A 24,155-nucleotide genomic window follows, 5' to 3' on the forward strand; every position below is an offset into this window, starting at 1 on the left:
CTTCCTGTCCTTTTCCATAGTTAATCTAAACCTTGTGATACTATGATCACTGTTCCCTAAATGTTCACCTACTGACACTTGCTCCACTTGACCTACCTCATTCCCCAGAACCAGATCCAGCAATGCCTCCTTCCTCGTTGGGTCAGAAACATACTGATCAAGAAAGTTCTCCTGAACACTCTTCAGAAATTCTTCCCCTTCTCTGCCCTTTACACTATTACTATCCCAGTCTATATTAGGATAGTTGAAGTCCCCCATTATTACTATTCTATAGTTCTTGCGCCTCTCCGTGATTTCTCTGCAAATTTACTCCTCCATATTTTTCCCACTAGAATACACTTAGTAGTGTAATGGCACCTCTATTATTTCTTAACTCTAGCCATATAGATTCTGTCCTTGACCTCTCCAGGACATCCTCCCTCTCCAGCACGGTAACCGCCTCCTTGACTGATACTGCCACATCACCTCCTATCTTCCCTTCCCTATCTTTCCTGAACACCTTATAACCAGAAATATTTAATACCCAATCCTGCCCTTTTTGGAGCCAGGTCTCAGTTATTGCCACAACATCATATTCCCATGTCACGCTGTCTCTCTCTCCCTTTGTCTTTCTGTCTCTCTTTCTCTGCGTCTCTCTGTCAATTCAATTCAATTCAATTCAAATCGCTTTATTGGCATGACAAGGTACATCTTATGTTGCCAAAGCATCGAAAAAACATTTATGGTTGAACACACAAACGCAGATCTATCCATACAGTGTATAAACAGATATATCCCTGAGTGTATAAATGTACATTCATATAATTTGTATATACTCTATTCTTAGGTTTAATGGTTGTCCCTCTGTTTATGGCAAGCTGTAACATAGTGTGCCGCTAAGGTTACACAATTTCTCTGTTCCCCTAAGAGGTATGGGAGTTTTTGGTCGTCATTCAAATTTTTGAATTCAGGGCATATTTTTGTGAATTTTGGGTAGAAATTCCCCCTTATGCCCTGATATTTTCCACAAGCTGTGAGGAAGTGCATCTCTGTCTCCACCACTCCCTGACTGCAGTGAGAGCATATCCTGTCCTCTCTTGGCAGCCGGGTCTGCCTGTGTCTGCCTTTTTCGATAGCCAGGCTATGCTCACTAAGTCTGTACATAGTCAAGGTCTTTCTCAATTTGCTATCTTTTACCATGGTCAGGTATTCAGCCATGTTGTATTGTCTGTTTAGGGCCAAGTAGCAATTGAGTTTGTTTTGGGTTTTTGTTGTTTCTGCCCAATATGACAGATATTTTTCCTTTTGCTTAGTGACAATTGTGTTGGGTCGAATTCTCTGTGCTACGATGTCACTGTCCTGGGGCTGGTTATTGTTAGTAGTGTTAGTATTTACTTCACTGAGTCCCAGGACTAGTTGACTGAGGGTATTCTTCTTTATGATCCTCTCTTGGCATTTCAGGGCTTCGTAATGATAGCAGTGGGGGTTGCTCATTTTTAGGTGTTTCCAAAATTTGGTGGCTCTTTTTTGGATAGTAATTAATAGTGGATATTGGCCTAGTTCTGCCCTGCATGCATTGTTTGTGGTTTTCCTTTGAGTCTGGAGGATACTTTTACTGAATTCTGCATGTAGGATCTCAATTGGATGTTTGTCCCATTTTGCAAATTCTTGTTGTGTTTGCGGTCCCTTTGTCTTTCTGTCTCTCTTTCTCTGTCTCTCTTTCTCTGCCTTTGTCTTTCTGTCTCTCTTTCTCTGTCTCTCTTTCTCTCTGTCTTTTGCTTATTGTCTCTTTCTCTCTCTCTCTTTGTCTCTCTCTCTCTCTTTCTCTCTGTCTCTCTGTATGCCTCTCTCCCTCTCTCTCTGTCATTCTGTCTCTCTCTCCGTCTCTCTTTGTCTCTGTGTGTCTCTCCCTCTCTGTCCTCTCTGTCTATCTCTCTGTCTGTCTCTCTCACTCTCTCCCTCTGTCTCTCCCTTTATGTCTCTCTCTCTCTCTCTCTTGGTGTCTCAGTATCTACATGAAACACTAATTTGCTTAATTTTAACTGTATTTAACAGAACGTGAGACGGTGACTCGAGTGAGCCCCCCCCCATGGGTTTTTTCCAGCATTACCCAGTCTAATATAACAGGTGAGAGACCATCAGATGTAAGAAATTCTCTCATTCCCTCTCTCTCTCCCTCTCTCTATCTCTGTCTCTCTCCCTCCCTCTTTCTACCTTTCTATTTCTCTCAATTCAATTCAATTCAATTCAAATCGCTTTATTGGCATGACAAGGTACATCTTATGTTACCAAAGCATCGAAAAACATTCATGGTTGAACACAAAAATACAGATCTATTCATACCTCTCTCTATTTCTCTCTCTACCTCTCCCTCTCTCTATTTCTCTCTCTCTACCTCTCCCTCTCTATTTCTCTCTCTCTACCTCTCCCTCTCTATTTCTCTCTCTCTATTTCTCTCTCTCTACCTCTCCCTCTCTATTTCTCTCTCTAATTCTCTCTCTCTACCTCTCCCTCTCTCTATTTCTCTCTCTCTATCTCTGAATCTTAGAAGAAGATATCAAAAAAGATATAAAGACATTTAAAATAGAAAAGGGGAGATAATTGATAAACTAATCAAACTGAGAGGGGATAAAACCCCTGGTCCGGGTAGATTGTATTCTCGCATATTAAAAGAGGTTAGGGAAGAGATAGCAGAGACACTATCACAAATATATAAAAATTCATTAGAGAAGGGAATAGTGCCAGAGAACTAGCGGACAGCTAATGTGATTCCTATCTTTAGAAAGGGCGATAAGAAACATAAGAAATAAGAGCAGGAGTCGGCCATTCGGCCCCTCGAGCCTGCTCCGCCATTCAATAAGATCATGGCTGATCATCCAAATTCAGTACCCTGTCCCTGCTTTCTCCCCGTATCCCTTGATCCCTTTAGCCTTAAGAAGTATATCCAACTCCTTCTTGAATATATTTAATGAATTGGCCTCAACTGCCATCTGTGGTAGAGAATTCCACAGGTTCACCACTCTCTGGGTGAAGAAATTCCTCCTCATTTCTGTCCTAAATGGCTTACCCCTTATCCTTAGACTGTGACCCCTGGTTCTGGACTCCCCTGCCATCGGGAACATCCTTCCTGCATCTAGTCTGTCTAGTCCTGTTAGAATTTTATAAGTTTCAATGAGATCCCCTCTCATTCTTCTAAACTCCAGCGAATATAAGACCAATCGACCCAATCTCTCCTCATACGTCATTCCTGCCATCCCAGGTATCAGTCTAAAACCTCTAGAAAGTGTGATGTGGAGATGCCGGAGTTGGACTGGGGTGGACAAATGTAAGAAGTCACAAAACACCAGGTTATAGTCCAACAGCTTTATTTGAAATCACAAGCTTTCGGAGCGCTGCTTCTTCGTCAGGTGAAGTGAAGAGAGGCATATAGGCACAGCATATATAGTCAGAGAATACTGCCAGATGACTACAGGTAATCTTTCTAACTGCCCTTTATCGCACCTCGGCAGGGAGATAATCACAGCAATCAAAGGTGTGAATGGTGTCCAAACAGGTCAGTCAGGAAAACATTACATCAAAGAACAATGAGGTGGGGTCACAAGGGGTCAAATGTTGCAGATGCTGGGGTCTGTATGAAAAACAAAAGACGTCCTCGTAAGAACGGGATATGACGCTCGACTCGTCGATCGACAGTTCCGACAGGCCACAGCGAAAAATCGCATAGACCTCCTCAGAAGACAAACACGGGACACAACCAACAGAGTACCCTTCGTCGTCCAGTACTTCCCCGGAGTGGAGAAACTACGCCATGTTCTTCGCAGCCTTCAACATGTCATCGATGACGACGAACACCTTGCTAAGGCCATCCCCATGCCTCCACTACTCGCCTTCAAACAGCCGCCTAACCTCAAACAGACCATCGTTTGCAGCAAATTACCCAGCTTTCAGGAGAACAGCGACCACGACACCACACAACCCTGCCACCGCAACCTCTGCAAGACATGCCAGATCATCAACACAGATACCATCATCACACGTGAGGACACCACCCACCAGGTACATGGTACATACTCATGTGACTCGGCCAACGTTGTCTACCTCATACGTTGCAGGAAAGGATGCCCCGGAGCATGGTACATCGGTGAAACCATGCAGACACTGCGACAACGGATGAACGGACACCGCACAACAATCGCCAGGCAGGAGTGTTCCCTCCCAGTCGGGGAACACTTCAGGAGTCAAGGACACTCAGCCTCCGATCTTCGGGTAAGCATTCTCCAAGGCGGCCTTCGAGACACACGACAACGCAAAATCGTCGAGCAGAAACTGATAGCCAAGTTCCGCACTCATGAGGATGGCCTCAACCGGGATCTTGGGTTCATGTCACACTACATGTAACCCCACCTGACGTAGAGTCATCCAGACTCGAGTCGTCGTTGGCTTGTTCTCTCTACACAGATGCGGCCAGACCTGCTGTGATTTCCAGCAAAAAAATAGTTTTTTGTTTGTTTTTTGTTTTTCATACAGACCTCAGCATCTGCAACATTTGACCCCTTGTGACCCCACCTCATTGTTCTTTGATGTAATGTTTTCCTGACTGACCTGTTTGGACACCATTCACACCTTTGATTGCTGTGAGTATCTCTCTGCCGAGGTGTGATAAAAGGCAGTTAGAAAGATTACCTGTAATCATCTGACATGATTCTCTGACTATATATGCTGTGCCTATATGCCTCTCTTCATTTCACCTGATGAAGGAGCAGCGCTCTGAAAGCTTGTGATTTCAAATAAAGCTGTTGGACTATAACCTGGTGTTGTGTGACTTCTTACTCTAGAAACTGAAAATATAATAAAGAGTAGTCAGCACAGATTTCAAAAGAGAAGGTCATGCTTGACCAACCTTACTGAATTCTTTGAAGTAGTAAAAGGAAGAGTAGATAAGGGTAATGCAATAGATGGCCACGTGGTTGATAGTGAGGAAGAAAGCTGTAGACTGCAGGAAGATATCAATGGACCGATCAGGTGGGCAGAAAAGTGGCAAATGGAATTCAATCTGGAGAAGTGTGAGGTAATGCATTTGGGGAGGGCTAACAAGACAAGGGAATACACAATAAATGGTAGGATACTGAGAAGTGTAGAGAAACAGAGGGACCTTGGTGTGCATGTCCACAGATCCTTGAAGGTAGCAGGACAGGTAGATAAGGTGGTTAAGAAGGCATACGGGATACTTTCCGTGGCATAGACTATAAGAGCAGGGAGGTTTTGCTAGAACTGTATAAAACACTAGTTAGGCCACAGCTAGAGTACTGCGTACAGTTCTGGTCACCACATTACAGGAAGGATGTGATTGCACTAGAGAGGGTACAGAGGAGATTTACGAGGGTATTGCCAGGACTGGGGAATTTTAGCTATGAGGAAAGATTGGATAGGCTGGGGTGGTTCTCTTTGGAACAGAGGAGGCTGAGGGGAGATTTAATTGAAGTATATGAAATTATGAGGGACCTAGATAGAGTGGATAGGAAGGACCTATTTCCCTTAGCAGCGAGGTCAATAATCAGGGGGCATAGATTTAAAGTAATTGGTAGAAGGATTAGAGGGGAGTTGAGGAGAACTATTTTCACCCAGAGGATGGTGGGGGTCTGGAACTCACTGCCTGAAAGGGTGGTAGAGGCAGAAACCCTCATCACATTTAAAAAGTACTTGGATATGTGCTTTGTAGTGTATGTACCCGTCTACCTTTAAGAGAACTATTGTATGTAACCGTTCACCTTTAAGAGAACTATTTTAGGTGTGGCACTACTTTGTTTGGCTTCTGTATACGGTAATACTGACGGTGACCACACCAGTATATAAGTGTTGTGCCAGGAGTTATTGGGCAGATTCGCCCTGACCTTCGAATAGTAAAGTCCTGTTTTAAGTTACTCTTGGAGTCTGTGTATTAATTAACTAAACAACCTACAGACTTTACATGCTTGAAATGCCGTAACCTACAGGGCTACGGACCAAGTGCTGGAAAGTGGGATTAGGCTGGATAGCTCTTTCAGCCAGCATGGATATGATGGGTCGAATGGCCTCCTTCTGTGTCTTAAATTTCTATGATTCTATTCTATGTAATATATTTGGATTTCCAAAAGGCCTTCGAGAAGGTACTGTATAGTAGACCCATGACTAATGTCAGAACATATGGAGTCAGGGGACAAGTAGCAGAATAGACAGCAAGCTAGCTACAAAACAGAAAACCGAGAGTAGAGGTTAAAAGTACTGGCAAATAGTGGGCAGTGCTGGAGCCACTGTTGTTCACAATTTACATAAATGATTTGGACTCTGGAATCGGAAGTACAATTTCAAAATTTGCAGATGATACCAAATTGAGGGGTGCAGTAAATACTGAGGAGGTCTGCGACAAATTACAGGAAGGTATTAATAAACTTGCAGAATGGGTGTGTTAATGGCAAATTAATTTCAATATTGATAAGTGTGAGGTGGTGCATTTTGGTAGGAAGAATAAGGAGGCCACATAATAATTGGAAAATAAGAGCCTAAATAGGATAGAGAAGCAAAGAGATCTGCAGGCACAGATTCACAAGTCACTAAAAGTAGCGACACAGGTTAATAAGGCTGTTTTAAAAAAGGCAAACCAAGCACTGGGGTTTATTTCTAGAGGGATAGAATTGAAAAACAGAGAAGTTATGTTAAACTTGTATTGAACCTTGGATAGACCAGACTGGTAGTACTGTCACAGTTTACGCAGCGAGTGGTTAAGATCTGGAATGCACTGCCTGAAAGGGTGATGGAGGCAGACTCAATCTTATCTTTCAAAAGGGAGTTGGATAAGTATCGGAAGGAAAAAGAATTTGCAGGGCTACGGGGAAAGAGCGGGGGAGTGGGACTAGCTGACAGTCGGCACTGGCTCGACAGGCCGAATGGCCGCCTTCTGTGCTGTAACCATTTTATGTTTCTATGATTCTATTCTGGTCTCCATATTATATAAAGGATATAGAAGCACTGGAGAAGGTGCAAAAAAGATTTACAATATGTGGATAGCACGTTTTTAGAGGTGGTCACCCCGCAGCTTAAGAGTGCAGGCAGAGAGGGAATGGGTGACCGCTAAACAGAAGAGGAGGACCAGGCAGGTAGTGCAGGAGTCCCCAGAGTGCATCGCGCTCTCCAACCAGTATTCTGTTCTGAGTACTGGTGGGGGCGATGGTTCCTCTGGGAAGTGCAGCCAGAGATGAGTCCACACCACCACGGGTGGCTCAGCTGCATGGTGGGGGGGGGGGGGTGGGGGGGGGGAAGGAAAAAGAATGGAAGAGCAATAGTGGTAAGGGATTCGATAGTTAGGGGATCAGACAGGTGTTTCTGCAGTCGTATTCGTGACTCCAGGATGGTATGTTGCCTCCCTGGTGCCAGGGTCAAGGATGCCACTGAGCAGCTGCAGGACACTCTGAGGGGGGAGGGTGAACAGCCAGAGGTCATTGTCCATAGTCAGAAAGAGGGATGAGGTCCTGCAGGCAGAGTTTAGGGAGCTAGGAGAGAAATTAAAAAGCAGGACCTCAAAGGTAGTAATCTCCAGATTACTCCCGGTGCCACGGGCTACTGACTACAGGAACAGGAGGATAGAACAGATGAATGCGTGGCTGGAGAGATGGTGCAGGAGGGAGGGCTTTAGATTCCTGAGGCATTGGGACTATTTATGGGGAAGGTGGGACCTGTAGAAGCCGGACGGGTTACACCACAACAGAGCTGGGACCAATATTCTCACGGGGAGGTTTGTTAGTGCTGTTGGGGAGGGTTTAAACTAGCTTGGCAGGAAGATGGGCACCAGTATATAGGAGTAGAAAAGAGGAATAAGGTGCATAAAAGAGTGAGTGTGTTGGATAGTACGAGAGAAGAAAGTACTAGAGGCGGTAGTAGTACCATATTAGATAGGAGCAGACTAAGAAAGACTACGAAATATTCAAAAATGGGTTTAGAATGCATGTACGTAAACGCACAGAGTGTGGTGAATAAGGTTGGTGAGCTACAAGCACAATTAGACATGTGGCAATATAATTTTGTGGCAATAACGGAAACGTGGCTTAAAAATGGTGAGGACTGGGCACTTAATATTCGAGGGTGCAAGGTGTTTAGAAAAAATAGGGAAGGAAAAAAGAGAGGTGGGGTGGCAGTGCTGATTAAGGAAGACATTGTAGTGTTGGAAAGGGAGGATGTTCTTGATGGGACAAGGACAGAATCCATTTGGTTAGAGTTGAGGATCAAAAAGGGTATGATCACGCTATTGGGGGTATTCTACAGGCCCCCAAATAGTGAGAGGGAGGTAGTGGAGCAAATCTTCAGGGAAATCGCAGAGATATGCAAGAGCTATAGAGTGGTGATATTGGGGGACTTTAATTACCCAAATATCGATTGGGATAATGCTAGGGTAAAGGGAAAAGAGGGGGAGGAATTTCTGAAATGTGTTCAGGAGAATTTCCTTGACCAATATGTTCTTGGCCCAACTAGGAAGGAGACATTGCTGGATCTGGTGCTGGGGAATGAGGTAGGCCAGGTCGACCAAGTGTCTGTGGGAGAACACTTGGGTACAAGTGATCATCGTATCATAAGATTTAGATTAGCAATGGAGAGGAGCAAGGAACAATCTAGAGTGGAACTTCTAAACTGGAATAGGGCTAACTTCAATGGGATGCGAAAGATTCTAGCCAGGGTAAAATGGAACCAAGGACTGACAGGAAAAACTTTATCGGAACAATGGGTGATCTTTAAGGAGGAGATGTTCCAAGTACAGGCTAGGTACATTCCAACAAGAGGGAAGGGTAAGGGAACCAAAGCAAGGGCTCCTTGGATGACGAGGGAAATAGAGAAGATGATGAAACAGACGGGGTGGGGTCTATTAGACAAAAAAGGTGATATGTGCTTAGAGGCGCAGGGCAAGGCTCGAATACTCAATGAGTACTTTGTATCGGTGTTTACTAAGGAGGTGGATGCTGACAAAATATCGGTAGAAGTGGAAAAGGTAGAAGCAATGGAAGGGGTGAAAACTGATAGACAGGATGTACTAGAAAGGCTGGGTATGCTTAGAGTGGATAAGTCGCCTGGTCCAGATGGCTTGAATCCCAGGTTGCTAAGGGAATTGGGGGAGGAGATACCGGAAGGGCTTGCCATAATTTTCCAATCTTCCCTAGATGTGGGGGAGGTGCCTGATGATTGGAAAGTTGCAAATGTGACACTATTGTTCAAGAAACTGTGTAAAGACAACCCTAGTAACTACAGGCCGGTCAGATTAAGATCAGTGGTGGGTAAAGTTTTAGAAACAATAATCAATGAAAAAATTAATGGTCACTTGCAGAGGTTTAAGCTAATTAAGGAGAGCCAACACGGATTTGTAAAAGACAGATCGTGTTTGACTAATCTAATTGAATTTTTGATGAAGTAACATAGAGGATTGATGAAGAGAATGCAATGGATGTTGTCTACATGGATTTTCGGAAGGCGTTTGACAAAGTACACATAGAAGGCTGGTTAACAACATTGAGGCTTATGGAATAGGTGGGTCAGTGACAGCTTGGATGAGGAATTGGCTTAAGGACAGAAAACAGCAAGTTGTGGTAAATGGCTGTTTTTCAGACTGGAGGATGGTAGACAGTGGTGTTCCCCACGGGTCAGTGCTGGGGCCACTGCTTTTTTTGATATATATAAATGACCTGGATATTGGAATACAGAGTAGAATTTCTACATTTGCCAATGACACCAAACTTGGGGGTGTGGCAAACAGTGAGGATGATACCAATCGACTGCAACAGGACATAGAAAGGCTAGCAGAATGGGCAGACAAGTGGCAGATGGAATTTAATACAGAGAAGTGTGAGGTGATGCATTTTGGCAGAAGGATCGGGGAGAGACAATATACACTTAATGGCACCGTTTTAAAGAGTGTGCCGGGACAGAGGGTCCTGGGAGTTAATGTGCATAGGTCCCTGAAGGTGGCGGGACATATTGAGAGAGTGGTTAACAAAGCATATGGGATCTTGGGCTTCATAAATAGAGGTATTGAGTACAAAAGTAGAGAAGTTATGCTGAACCTTTATAAAGCGCTGGTTAGGCCACAACTGGAGTATTGCGTCCAGTTCTGGTCACCACACTTTAGGAAGGATGTGAAGGCCCTTGAGAGGGTGCAGAGGAGATTTACCAGAATGGTTCCGGGGATGGGGGATCTTAGCTACAAGGACAGGTTGGGGAAGCTGGATTTGTTTTCATTAGAGCAAAGGAGGTTGCGGGGTGATTTGATAGAGGTGTACAAGATTATGACGGGTTTGGATTGGCTAGACGGGGAAAGGCTGTTCCCACTAATTTATGGTACAAGGACTAGGGGACACAGACTTAAGGTTTTGGGCAAGAGATACAGGGGAGACGTGAGGAAAATCTTTTTTACGTAGCCAGTGGTGAGGACCTGGAACTCTCTGCCGACGGAAGCGGTGAAAGCGGAGACACGCAATGCTTTCAAGGGGAGACTGGATAGGCACTTGAGGGAAATAAACTTGCAGGGCTACGGGGATAGAGCGGGGGAATGGGACTGACTGGATTGCTCTACAGAGAGCCAGCACAGACTCGATGGGCCGAATGGCCTCCTTCTGTGCCTTTATGACTCTAAGGCCTAGAAATTCAGTTTGGGGCGGCCAGCTCGCTCACGCCCAGAAAGTACCGCTGCGCGCAGAGCCACTTGCGCCCGCCGGAAATTCAGTTTCAGCGCCCCAACTCGAAGGCGGCCGCTATTCAAGGGTTTCGGCGCCCCCGCTTGGGGCACTGAAACTGAATATCGGCGCGCTAGGTGCCGCAGCGCCACCCGCTGCGGAGCGGCAGGCTGCGGTACTGCAGGCCTTCCTCCCTCTCTTAAGGGGGAGGTGCCTGCAACAGCGAGATCGCCGCTCGCTAGTGCCGGCAAATGAGCCCGGCACCACGGAGAAGTGCCGGGCTCCCGGAAAACAGCCGGCAATGTCGTGGGGGGGCGGTGGAGGAGGCCGGGGAAGGAGGTGCGGGCAGGCGGCTGACGAAAAAGCGGCCGACCGCACCTCCGCCTTAACTCGCCCCACTAAGGCTACAGGACGGCCCCGTTTTCTGATCGCTGTTTGCGGCCGCTGCGGAAGAGGCGGCCGCAACTAAATATGGCGGTCGGGCCGGTAACGGGGCGGTAGCGGGGCACTGCGCACACCGATGACGTCATCGGTGGCGGCACAGCGCTACTGGCTAACGCCGCCATTACCGCAGCGCTGAATATCGGCGAGAGCTCAGCAAGTGGCGCAAAAGCCCTCTTTGGGCGAAAACTGGGCGCAAAGCCTACTGAATTTCTAGCCCTATAACTCTATAATTGTAAAATTATGAAGGTTTTCGATAGGGTGGACGTAAAAAAGATGTTTCCACTTGTGGGCGAGACCAAAAGTAGAGGCCATAAATATAAGATAGTCAGTAATAAATCCACTAGGGAATTCAGGGGAACCTGTCTCTCTCTCTCTCTCTCACTCACTCACACTCTCTCTCTCTCTCTCTCTCTCTCACTCTCTCACTGCCTCTCTTTCCCACACAGGGCAAAAGTAAATGGTCCAGGGTTGAGATTTTATGTCAAACTGTTCTGATCAAGAACCCCCTCTCTTTCACAGTTTTCCAACCCCGGCCCAGGCACCATTACGTCCTCATCGGGGTTATAATTTCCGTTATTATTGTCATCTCAATCCTTGTAAAGTTTGGTGAGTATAACTTTAATCTCCTCTGTGTCTAACCCGTGCTGTACATGCCCTGGGAGTGTTTGATGGGACAGTGTAGAGGGAGCTTTACTCTATATCTAACCCGTGCTGTACCTGCCCTGGGGGTGTTTGATGGGACAGTGTAGAGGGAGCTTTACTCTGTATCTAACCCGTGCTGTACCTGCCCTGGGAGTGTTTGATGGGACAGTGTAGAGGGAGCTTTACTCTGTATTTAACCCGTGCTGTACCTGTCCTGGGAGTGTTTGATGGGACAGTGTAGAGGGAGCTTTACTCTGTATCTAACCCGTGCTGTACCTGCCCTGGGAGCGTTTGATGGGACAGTGTAGAGGGAGCTTTACTCTGTATCTAACCCGTGTTGTACCTGCCCCGGGAGTGTTTGATGGGACAGTGTAGAGGGAGCTTTACTCTGTATCTAACCCGTGTTGTACCTGTCCCGGGAGTGTTTGATGGGACAGTGTAGAGGGAGCTTTACTCTGTATCTAACCCGTGCTGTACCTGCCCTGGGAGCGTTTGATGGGACAGTGTAGAGGGAGCTTTACTCTGTATCTAACCCGTGCTGTACCTGCCCTGGGGGTGTTTGATGGGACAGTGTAGAGGGAGCTTTACTCTGTATCTAACCCATGCTGTACCTGCCCTGGGAGTGTTTGATGGGACAGTGTAGAGGGAGCTTTACTCTGTATCCAACCCGTGCTGTACCTGCCCTGGGAGTGTTTGATGGGACAGTGTAGAGGGAGCTTTACTCTGTATCTAACCCGTGCTGTACCTGCCCTGGGAGTGTTTGATGGGACAGTGTAGAGGGAGCTTTACTCTGTATCTAACCCATGCTGTACCTGCCCTGGGAGTGTAGTTGATGTTTTGGAGTGATTTACTCTATTGATTTGTGTGGTAAACCACTGTATTGTATATTGCCACCTCTGGGTGGCGCTGTGTATGGAGGCATGCCTCAGCTGACTCCACCCACCACTTTGTGGGTTTCGTTCAGACTTGTTCAGTCACTCACGAAGAAGCATGGTCTCTTCTTAGCTAATAAAAGCCTTATTCATCTCTTCTTTCGACTCATCATCTCTTCTTCGACTCATCACCTTTTATGAAGTAATTGATAAGCGTATCAATTTTATTAGCTAAAAGTTAAATGGCGACACCTGAGGAGCAACAACAGCAACGGATACAGCAGACATTGCTGAGAGCCCTCAGACCACCACGCCTGGACCTCGACCCTCAAGATGTGGGTGCATCAGCCAAGTTTGAACACTGGCTGAGCTGCTTTGAATCCTTCCTCGCAATCTCACAGGTTACAGAGGAGGATCACAAACTGAAAATTTTGACCGCCCAGGTGAGCCATCAAGTATATATGCTAATCCGGGACTCTAATACGTACGTGGCGGCCCTCGAGCTACTAAAAGGGCAATATACGCGCCCAGTGAACACAATTTACGCCCGACACCTCTTGGGATCCCGCAGGCAGCAACCGGGAGAATCGGTAGGGGCATTTGCACGGGCGCTACTGGCACTCTGCAGAGACTGCGATTGTAAAGCGGTAACGGCTGTGGAGCACGCGCAGGGACTCGCCTGTGATGCCTTCGTCAGGGGCCTCCAGTCAGACCACACCCGGCAGAGACTGCTAGAAAGCAAGGAACCCGACCTGAAGACGGCCATTGCCCTTGCGCTCTCGTTAGAGGAGGCCCACCGAAACCTCGAGGCATACCCCCGTAACGGCGCCGAGACATGGCAATCGAAACCGTGGGACACGGGACCGCCGCCCCCGGCACCAACCGCTGCAGCGACCCAACCGAGACAGCAGCCTCCGGTAAGAACTGCTTCGATGCCCAGTAACCAGGCCCAAAAATGCTATTTCTGTGGCCAGTTAAAACATCCCAGAGCGCACTGCCCAGCTAAGACAGCTACCTGCTCGGGCTGTGGGAAGAAAGGCCATTACGCTAACGCCTGCAAGGGGAAGCCAGCCAGCAGCGCAGCGTGCGGGCCGTGGGAGCAGCCATCTTATCCGCCATTTTGTGTACCCCCGGCCGCATGGCATCCGCCGCCATCGTATCCAACGCACTCAACCGCCATTTCGTCACCGGAACCGACCACCGTCTCGGCGGATGACTATAGTGACTCACTAAGCCACCTCCTTCCCCCTGACACCAGAGGCGTGTGCAGCCTTCACTCTTATCAAGAACGATATCGCGAAGGCCGCAATGCACGCGGTGGATGAGTCCATCCCCTTCCAAGTGGAGAGCGATGCCTCCGACTTCGCCCTAGCCGCGACCCTTAACCAGGCGGGCAGACCCGTGGCCTTTTTCTCAAGGACCCTCCAGGGCCCCGAGACGAGACACTCCTCCGTCGAAAAGGAGGCCCAGGCTATTGTAGAAGCGGTGCGTCACTGGAGGCATTACCTGGCCGGGAAACGATTTACCCTGCTCACTGACCAGCGTTCAGTAGCTTTTATGTTTAATAATAAGCAGAGGGGTAAAATCAAGAACGACAAGATCTTGAGGTGGAGAATCGAACTCTCCACCTACAATTATGATATCTTGTATCGGCCAGGGAAACTCAATGAGCCCCCAGATGCCCTATCACGTGGTACATGCGCCAACGCGCAGAGTGATAGGCTGCAGTCCCTCCACAATGACCTCTGCCACCCGGGGGTCACCAGGTTTTTCCATTTTATCAAATCCCGTAACCTGCCCTACTCCATCGAGGAGGTCAGGACCATGACCAAGAGCTGCCAAATCTGCGCCGAGTGCAAACCGCACTTCTATAGGCCGGACAGAGCAAGCCTGATCAAGGCCACCCGCCCCTTCGAACGCCTGAGCGTCGATTTTAAAGGGCCCCTCCCCTCCGCTGACCGCAATGTGTACTTCCTCAACATAGTTGATGAGTACTCCCGTTTCCCCTTTGCCATCCCTTGCCCAGACATGACCAGTACCACGGTCATCAAGTGTCTGAATGACATCTTCGCTCTGTTCGGGTTCCCCAGCTATATACATAGCGACAGGGGCTCATCGTTCATGAGCGACGAACTTCGGCAGTACCTGCTAACAAGAGGTATCGCCACGAGCAGGACCACCAGTTACAACCCCCGGGGGAACGGCCAGGTGGAAAGGGAGAACGCGACGGTTTGGAAGGCAGTCCTCTTAGCACTAAAATCTAAGGGCCTTCCGACCTCCCGCTGGCAGGAGGTCCTCCCTGCAGCGCTTCACTCCATTCGGTCACTGCTTTGTACTGCCACTAATGCGACCCCTCATGAGAAAATGTTCGTTTTCCCCCGGAAGTCTACATCGGGAACCTCGCTACCGGCATGGTTGACTTCTCCTGGGCCCGTCCTACTGCGGAGGCACGTGAGGACGCATAAAACGGACCCCCTGGTCGAGCGGGTGCACCTCCTACACGCCAACCCCCAGTATGCCTGGGTGACATACCCAGACGGGCGGGAGGACACGGTCTCCATACGAGATCTCGCACCCTCGGGTACCCCTGAATTACCACCGTTATCCCCCTTACCACCGTTATCCCCCTTACCACTGTTATCCCCCACCACCCCTCCCAACCCAACCCCTGCAGACGGCATGCCAAAGCCCCAGGAATCTTCGCCAACCACCCAGACACCAGACCCGACGTCGGATGCTGCAACACCACCGCCGCCACCACGACGATCAGGACGTCAGACAAGGCCTCCTGATAGACTTAACTTGTAGTACCCTTCACCCCGCCGGACTTCACATTAAACAAGGGGTGAATGTGGTAAACCACTGTATTGTATATTGCCACCTCTGGGTGGCGCTGTGTATGGAGGCATGCCTCAGCTGACTCCACCCACCACTGTGTGGGTTTCGTTCAGACTTGTTCAGTCACTCACGAAGAAGCATGGTCTCTTCTTAGCTAATAAAAGCCTTATTCATCTCTTCTTTCGACTCATCATCTCTTCTTCGACTCATCACCTTTTATGAAGTAATTGATAAGCGTATCAATTTGGTTAAAGAGTTGTTGCGTTTGCAGTTTGAGACTGGTAGAGTCCTTGTGCTGGACTGTGAGTTAGAGACACTCCGACTCATCAGGGAGGGGGGACTAATTTCTGTATAGTTTTCTCCAGAGTACAGTCACACATCTTGCAGAGCACAGGAGCAGGAAGGGGAGAGTATGGCTGTCAGTCAGCAGGTTTAGGGGGAGTCCGAGGGGTGACAGAGGAGGAGGTCCCGCTGACAGTGGTCCAACAGGTACAATAAGGAAAAAGACTTGCATTTCTGTAGCGCCTTTCACAACCTCATGGTGTCCCAAAGCGATTTACAGCCAATGAAGTACTTTCTGAAGTGGTGTCACTGTTGCAGTGTAGGAAATGCAGCAGACAATTTGTGCAAAGCAAGTTCCCACAAACAGCAATGTGATAATTACCAGATCATCTGGTTAAGTGATGTTGAGGGAAAAATATTGGCTTGGACACCGAGGATAACTCCCCTACTATTCTTCCAATAGTGGCCGTGGGATCCTTTACATCCACCTGAGAGAGCAGATGGGGCCTCGGATTACTGTCTCATCGAAAATACTGCTCCTCCAACAGTGCAGCACTCCCTCAGTACTGACCCTCCGACAGTGCAGCGCTCCCTCAGTACTGCCCCTTCGACAGTGCAGCACTCCCTCAGCACTGCCCCTCAGACATTGCAGCACTCCCTCAGTACTGCCTCTCCGACAGTGCAGCATACCCTCAGTACTGCCCCTCCGACAGTGCAGCACTCCCTCAGTACTGCCTCTCCGACAGTGAGGCGCTCCCCCAGTACTGCCTACTCCAACAGTGCAGCACTCCCTCAGTACTGCCCCTCCGACAGTGTAGCACTCCCTCAATAGTCCCCTCCGACAGTGCAGCGCTCCCTCAGTCCTACCCCTCCAACAGTGCGGCAATCCCTCAGTACTGCCATTCCAACAATGTGGCACTCCCTCAGTACTGCCCCTCCGACAGTGCGGCGCTCCCTCAGTACTGCCCTTCCAACAGTGCGGCGCTCCCTCAGTACTGCCCCTCCGACAGTGCGGCACACCCTCAGTACTGCCCTTCCGACAGTGCGGCACACCCTCAGTACTGCCCCTCCGACAGTGCAGTGCTTTTTCAGTACTGCCCTTCCAACAGTGCGGCACACCCTCAGTACTGCCCTTCCAACAGTGCAGCGCTCCCTCAGTACTGCCCTTCCAACAGTGCGGCGCTCCCTCAGTACTGCCCCTCCGACAGTGCGGCACACCCTCAGTACTGCCCTTCCGACAGTGCAGCACACCCTCAGTACTGCCCCTCCGACAGTGCAGCGCTTTTTCAGTACTGCCCTTCCAACAGTGCGGCACACCCTCAGTACTGCCCTTCCAACAGTGCAGCGCTCCCTCAGTACTGCCCTTCCAACAGTGCAGCACTCCCTCAGTACTGCCCCTCCGACAGTGCGGCACACCCTCAGTACTGCCCCTCCGACAGTGCAGCGCTTTTTCAGTACTGCCCTTCCAACAGTGCGGCACACCCTCAGTACTGCCCTTCCAACAGTGCAGCGCTCCCTCAGTACTGCCCTTCCAACAGTGCAGCACTCCCTCAGTACTAAAAGTCGATAAATCTCAAGGACCGAATGACCTACATCCTAGGGTTTTGAAGGAGGTGGCCATTGTGATAGTGGACGCATTGGTTGTCATCTTCCAAAATTCTATTTTCTGGAACAGTTCCTGCAGATTGGAGGATAGCAAATGTAACCCCGCTATTTAAGAAAGAAGGGAAAGAGAAAACGGGGAACTACAGACCTGTTAGCCTCACATCAGTAGTTGGGAAAATGCTGGAATCTATTATAAAGAATGCAATAACTGGGCACTTAGAAACTAATAGTAAGATTGGGCAGAGTCAACATGGATTTATGAAAGGGAAATCCTTTTTGATAAACCGATTGGAGTTCTTTGAGGATGTAACTAGTGGAGTAGACAAAGGGGAACCAGTAGATGTGGTGTATTTGGATTTTCAGAAGGCCTTCGATAAGATCCCACACAAGAGATTGGTGAAGAAAATTAAGGCACATGGAATTGGGGGTAATTTACTAGCATGGATTGAGAATTGGTAACAGACAGAAAACAAAGAGTAGGAATAAACGGGTCTTTTTCAGGATGGCAGGCTGTGACTAGTGGGGTACCGCAAGGATCGGTGCTTGGGCCCCAGCTATTCACAATCTATATCAAAGATTTGGATGAGGGGACTAAATGTAACATTTCCAAATTTGCTGATGACACAAAGCTAGGTGGCAGTGTCAGTTGTGAAGAGGATGTGAAGAGGCTTCAAGGGGATCTCGACAGGCTCAGTGAGTGGGCGAGAACATGGCAGATGGATTATAATGTGGATAAATGTGAAGTTATCCACTTTGGTAGAAAAAACAGAAAGGCAGAGTATTTCCTAAATGGTGAAAGATTGGGGAATGCAGATGCTCAAAGGGACCTGGGTGTCCTTGTACATGAGTCACTGAAAGTGAATGTGCAGGTGCAGCAAGCCATTAGGAAAGCAAATGGTATGCTGGACTTTATTACAAGAGGATTTGAGTACAGGAGTAAAGGAGTCTTACTCCAATTATATAGGGCCTTGGTGAGACCACACCTGGAGTACTGTGTACAGTTTTGGTTTCCTTACCTAAGGAAGGATATACTTGCCATAGAGGGAGTGCAACGAAGGTTCACGAGATTGATTCCTGGGATGGCGGGGCTGTCGTATGAGAAGAGATTGAGTAAACTAGACCTGCATTCTCTTGAATTCAGAAGAGTGAGAGGGGATCTCATTGAAGCATACAAAATTATTACAGGGCTTGATAGGATGGATGCTGGGAGAATGTTTCCCTTGGCTGGGGAGTCTAGAACCAGGGGTCACAGCCTCAGGATAAAGGGTAGGCCATTCAGGACTGAGATGAGAAGACATTTTTTCACACAGAGGGTGATGAATCTTTGGAATTTTCTACCCCAGAGGGCTGTGGAGGCTCAGTCATTGGATATATTCAGAACAGAAGTCGATAGATTTCTGACTAGTAAGGGCATCAAGGGATATGGCGATAGGGCCGGTGAATGGAATTGAGGCAGAAGATCAGCCATGATCTCATTGAATGGCGGAGCAGGCTCGAAGGGCTGAGTGGCCTACTCTTGCTCCTATTTCTTATGTTCTTGTGTTCTTACTGACCCTCCGACAGTGCAGCACACCCTCAGTACTACCCTTCCGACAGTGCAGCACTCCCTCAGTACTGCCCCTCCGGCAGTGCAGTGCCCCCACAGTACTGCCCCTCCGACAGTGCAGCACTCCCTCAGTACTGCCCCTCCGACACTGCAGCGCTCCCTCAGTACTGCCCCTCCGACAGTGCTGCACTCCCTCATCACTGTCCCTCCGACAGTGTAGCACTCGTTCAGTAATTCCCCCCCCGACAGTGCAGCACTCCCTCAGTACTGCCTCTCCAACAGTGCAGCGCTCCCTCAGTACTGCCCCTCCAACACTGCAGCGCTCCCTCAGTACTGCCCCTCCAACAGTGCTGCACTCCCTCAGTACTGCCCCTGCAATAGTGCAGCATTCTCTCAGTACTGCCCTTCCGACAGTGCGGCACTCCCTCGGTACTGCTCCTCCGACAGCACAGCACACCCTCTGTACTGCCCTTCCGACAGTGCAGCAGTGCCTCGGTACTGCCTCTCCGACAGTGCAGCGCTCCCTCAGTACTGCCTCTCCGACAGTGCGGCGCTCCCTCAGTGCTGCCCCTCCAACAGTGCATCGCTCCCGAAGTGCTCCCATCCGACAGTGCGGCGCTCCCTCAATTCTGCCCCGCGACAGTGCAGCGTTCTCTCAGTACTGCACGTCCACCAGTGCAGCGCTTCCTCAGTACTGCCTCTCCAACAGTGTGGCACACCCTCAGTACTGCCCTCCGAAAGTACAGCGCTCCCTCAGTACTGCCCTTCCAACAGTGCAGCTCTCCCTCAGTACTGCCCCTCCGACAGTGCAGCGCTCCCTCAGCACAGCCCCTCCGACAGCGCAGCTCTCCCTCAGTACTGCCCCTCCGACAGTGCAGCGCTTCCTCAGCACTGCCCCTCCGACAGTGCAGCACTCCCTCAGCACTGCCCCCCGAAAGTGCAGCACTCCCTCAGTGCTGCCCCTCCGACAGTGCAGCACACCCTCAGTACTGTCCCTCCGACACTGCAGCACTCCCTCAGTACTGCCCTTGCGACAGTGCAGCATTCTCTCAGTACTGCCCCTCTGACAGTGCGGCGCTCCCTCAGTACTGCCCCTCTGACAGTGCAGCGATCCCTCAGTACTGCCCCTCTGACAGTGCGGCACTCCCTCAGTACTGCCCCTCCGACAGTGCAGCGATCCCTCAGTACTGTCCCTCTGACAGTGCTGCACTCCCTCAGTACTGCACTGGGTGTGTCAGCTTGGATTTTTTGCTGGAGTCTCTGGATTGGGACTTGAAACCACGACCTTCTGACTCCGACACAGAGTGCTGCCCACTGAGCCACGTCTGACAATGTACTTGCGACCTGTGAGGCTAAGACTGACGACTGCGGGGAGGATGGACACAATGCTCACCATGTGAGAGGAAGAGCAGACTAGAGGGGTTGTAGTCATAGAATCACAGAATAGCACAGGACAGAAAGAGGCCATTCGGCCCATCGCGTCTGCACCGACTCTTTCGAAAAGCAATCCAGTCAGTCCCACTCCCTCGCTCTTTCCCCATATCCCTGCAATTTTTTCTCCATCGAGTATTTATCCAATTCCCTTTTGAAGGCTACTATTGAATCTGTATCCAACAACCTATCAGGCAGTGCATTCCAAATCTTAACTACTAGCTGCGTAAAAAAGTATTTCCTCATGTCGCCTCTGGTTCTTTTGCCAATCACCTTAAACCTTTGCCCTCTGGTTATCGACCCTTCACCCACTGGAAACGCTTTCTCCTTTATTCTATGAGAACCCTTCATGATTTTAAGCACTTCTATCAAATCTCCTCTTAACCTTCTCTGCTCTAAAGAGAGCAACCAGAGTCTCTTGCATGTAACTGAAGTCCCTCATCCCTGGAACCATTCTAGTAATGGGGGGGCGGGGGGATTCGATAATTAGGGGTTAGATAGTGACCTCAGCAGTTGTGACCAAGAGTCCTGGGGGGGTGTGTTGCCTACCTGCTGCCAGGGTAAGGGATCTCTCGGAGCAAATAGAGAGGATCTTGGAATGGGAGGAGGAGGACCCAGGTGTCATGGTCCCTGTTGGGACCAAGGACCAAGCGAGGAGCAGGGAGGAGTTGTGCTGTATATTCTATGCCATGTTCAGCATGACTGTGCTTGGATATTAGGTGTGTTAGCCACACTGACTGTGTATGTATATAGGTTTACTTGCTCTCTCTCTCTCACTCTCTGTCTGTCTCTGTCTTCCAGCTGCTGTGAACGAGTGACCAGGAACAGAAAGATTCCACTGTCTGAAATTGTTGAAGTTGGAATAAAAGGGAAGGCGATTTTATCCAGGAATTATAACGTCTCTATGTTCTTGCTTTGGTCACATCTCACCCATTGTTGGAATATATCACATGGGGACTGTCCACTACACACTTTACCTGGTGCAGTTCCCTGTCACACGAGTAGGAGGCGCTTCAATAGCAATTCTTATGTTAGTGCTGAGTCCGATTTGTCACACTCACCTGTCACATCCACCTACCACATCTCCCTCACACCTCCCTCTCATCTCGCTCAAACCTATCTGTCACATCTCCCTGTCACACCAGTCACATCTCACACACCTCCGTCATACCCACTTGCCACATCTCCCTCACACTCACAGGTCACAGCTCCCCGTCATACCGACCTGTCACTCCAGTCACATCTCTCTCACACCTTCATGTCACACCCTCCTAGAAACATAGAAACATAGAAGATAGGAGCAGGAGTAGGCCATTCGGCCCCTCGAGCCTGTTCCGCCATTTAATGAGATCATGGCTGATCATCCAAATTCAGTACCCTGTCCCTGCTTTCTCCCCATATCCCTTGATCCCTTTAGCCTTAAGAAATATATCTAACTCCTTCTTGAATATATTTAATGAATTGGCCTCAGCGGCCTTCTGTGGTAGAGAATTCCACAGGTTCACCACTCTCTGGGTGAAGAAGTTCCTCCTCATCTCAGTCCTAAATTACTTATCCCTTATCCTTAGACTGTGACCCCTGGTTCTGGACTCCCCCGCCATCGGGAACATCCTTCCTGCATCTAGTCTGCCTAGTCCTGTTAGAATTTTATAAGTTTCAATGAGATCCCCTCTCAGTCTTCTAAACTCCAGCGAATATAAGCCTAATTGACCCAATCTCTCTTCATACGCCATTCCTGCCATCCCAGGTATCAGTCTGGTGAATCTTCGCTGCACTCCCTCCATGGCAAGAACACCCTTCCTCAGATAAGGTGACCAAAACTGCACACAATACTCAAGGTGTGATCTCACCAAGACCCTGTACAACTGCAGCAAGACATCCTTGCTCCTGTACTCGAATCCTCTCGCAATGAAGGCCAACATAACATTTGCCTTCTTAACCGCCTGCTGCACCTGCATGCTTACCTTCAGCGACTGGTGCACAAGGACACCCGGGTCTCGTTGCACTTGCCCTTTTCCCAATCTATTGCCATTCAGATAATAATCTGCCTTCCTGTTTTTGCCACCAATGTGGATAACCTTGCATTTATCCACATTATACTGCATCTGCCATACATCTGCCCAATCACCCAACCTGCCCAAATCATACTGGAGTTTCTCTGCATCCTCCTCACAGCACACATGCCCACCCAGCTTTGTGTCGTCTGCAAACTTGGAGATATTACATCTAGTTCCCTCGTCTAGATCAATAATATATATTGTGAATAACTGGGGTCCTAGCACCGATCCCTGGCGGTACCCCACTCGTCACTGCCTGCCACTCAGAAAAAGACCTGTTTATTCCAACTCTTTGCTTCCTGTCTGCCAACCAGATCTCTAGCCAAGTCAATACCTTACCCCCAATCCCATGTGCTTTAACTTTACATGCTAATCTCTTATGCGGGACCTTATCGAAAGCCTTCTGAACGTCCAAATACACCACATCCACTGGTTCTCCCTTATCTATTCTACCAGTTACATCCTCAAAAAAATCCAGTAGATTAGTCAAGCATGATTTACCTTTTGTAAATCCATGTTGACTTTGTCCGATCCTGTCACTGTTTTCCAAGTGCTCTGCTATTACATCTTTTATAATGGACTCCAACATTTTCCCCACTAATGATGTCGGGCTTACCGGTCTATAATTCCCCATTTTCTCTCTACCACCTTTTTTAAGTAGTGGGGTTACATTAGCTACCTTCCAATCCATGGGAACTGTTCCAGAGTCTATAGTGTGGTGTATGTGCCTTTAAGAGCCCCAGGTGTGCGTAATGCCGGTAATTGCCACTTGGGCTACATAAGCCTGTGTATTGTGTATATCCTTTAGAAACCCCCCCCAGACTTGCTTAGTAAATACCTATGAACCAACTCCTGTCTTCAGTGTCTTTATCTACACACGGACACTACAGTGGCGACGAAGTGGAAACGGACTTACCTGCAATTCGGCAGCACCTCAAGGACATCGATTCCTCCAGCGTCCAGAAGACTCAAGGAAGTAAGAGAAACTGTGGTTCACCAGCTGGCCAAGCTGGTGACAGGTACTGCGCTAATCCTTCCTGGGCGTCAGGCTGGAGCTTCAGCGGCGGGCTCTACAGCTGAGACAGGCAGCGAAATCGGAGGCAAGCAATAACGGACTGGGAGGGTGCACTCGAGAGACGGCCGGCGCGGCAAGCAGGTCAGCGTTTAGACCTCCGTCGGGAACGAGTCTCCAACAGTGAATAAACGGAAACCACAGTAAAACAGCGTTGTTATCGGTAGCAGCGGCGAAAAAGCGTGGGAAGCGCCATATCTTTTCTGAAATGCCTAAATCTGGTAATATTGAGGCTTTTGATGGCGAAATAGAAGATTGGACCACATACGTGGAAAGAGTAGAGGTTTATTGCACTGCAAATGGAATAACAGATGAAAAAAAAAGCTTCAGTACTTCTGAACTTAATGGGCGTGAAGACATACGGGCTGTTACGAAATTTAATCACTCCAGCCAAACCAAAGGACAAGACTCTTAAAGAAATTGTTGATACCCTGCAGGAGCATTTAAACCCAACACCGCTGCTGATAGCGGAACGATTCAAGTTCTTCAAGAGAAATCAACACAAGAATGAAAGTAACGCTGATTACCTAACCGAATTAAGAAAGCTATCAAAGTACTGCCAATTCGGAGCAGGACTATCGGATTATCTTCGAGACAAATTTGTTTGCAGTCTCTTAAGTGAAGGAACACAAAAAAGACTGCTTTCTGAAAAAGATTTAACGTTGGACAAAGCTTTCAGTATGGCTGTATCATACGAAG

The 24,155-nt window shown here is 48.7% G+C and overlaps 1 protein-coding gene across 4 annotated transcripts in view; it reads left to right on the top strand.

The window, feature by feature from the left end:
- The window catches only part of LOC147120740 (transmembrane protein 169-like), a 254,784-nt gene extending 231,452 nt beyond the window's left edge, over positions 1-23,332 (top strand). For 2 of the 4 annotated variants that reach the window (XM_085986983.1, XM_085986976.1), the window contains exons 6-8: positions 2,035-2,106; positions 11,631-11,717; positions 21,129-23,329. In XM_085986983.1, the coding sequence (XP_085843109.1) occupies positions 2,035-2,106; positions 11,631-11,717; positions 21,129-21,145 (176 nt within the window). In that variant the 3' untranslated portion in view covers positions 21,146-23,329. Of the gene's footprint in view, positions 1-2,034; positions 2,107-11,630; positions 11,718-21,128 lie in introns of all 4 variants that reach the window. The other 2 variants (XM_085986980.1, XM_085986981.1) reach the window with 2 other exon arrangements.
- The last annotated feature ends 823 nt before the right edge of the window (positions 23,333-24,155 follow it).

This window comes from Somniosus microcephalus, chromosome 4, assembly GCF_052327205.1.
Source record: "Somniosus microcephalus isolate GS21.2 chromosome 4, FLI_Smic_1.0, whole genome shotgun sequence".
NCBI classification, from domain to species: domain Eukaryota; kingdom Metazoa; phylum Chordata; class Chondrichthyes; order Squaliformes; family Somniosidae; genus Somniosus; species Somniosus microcephalus.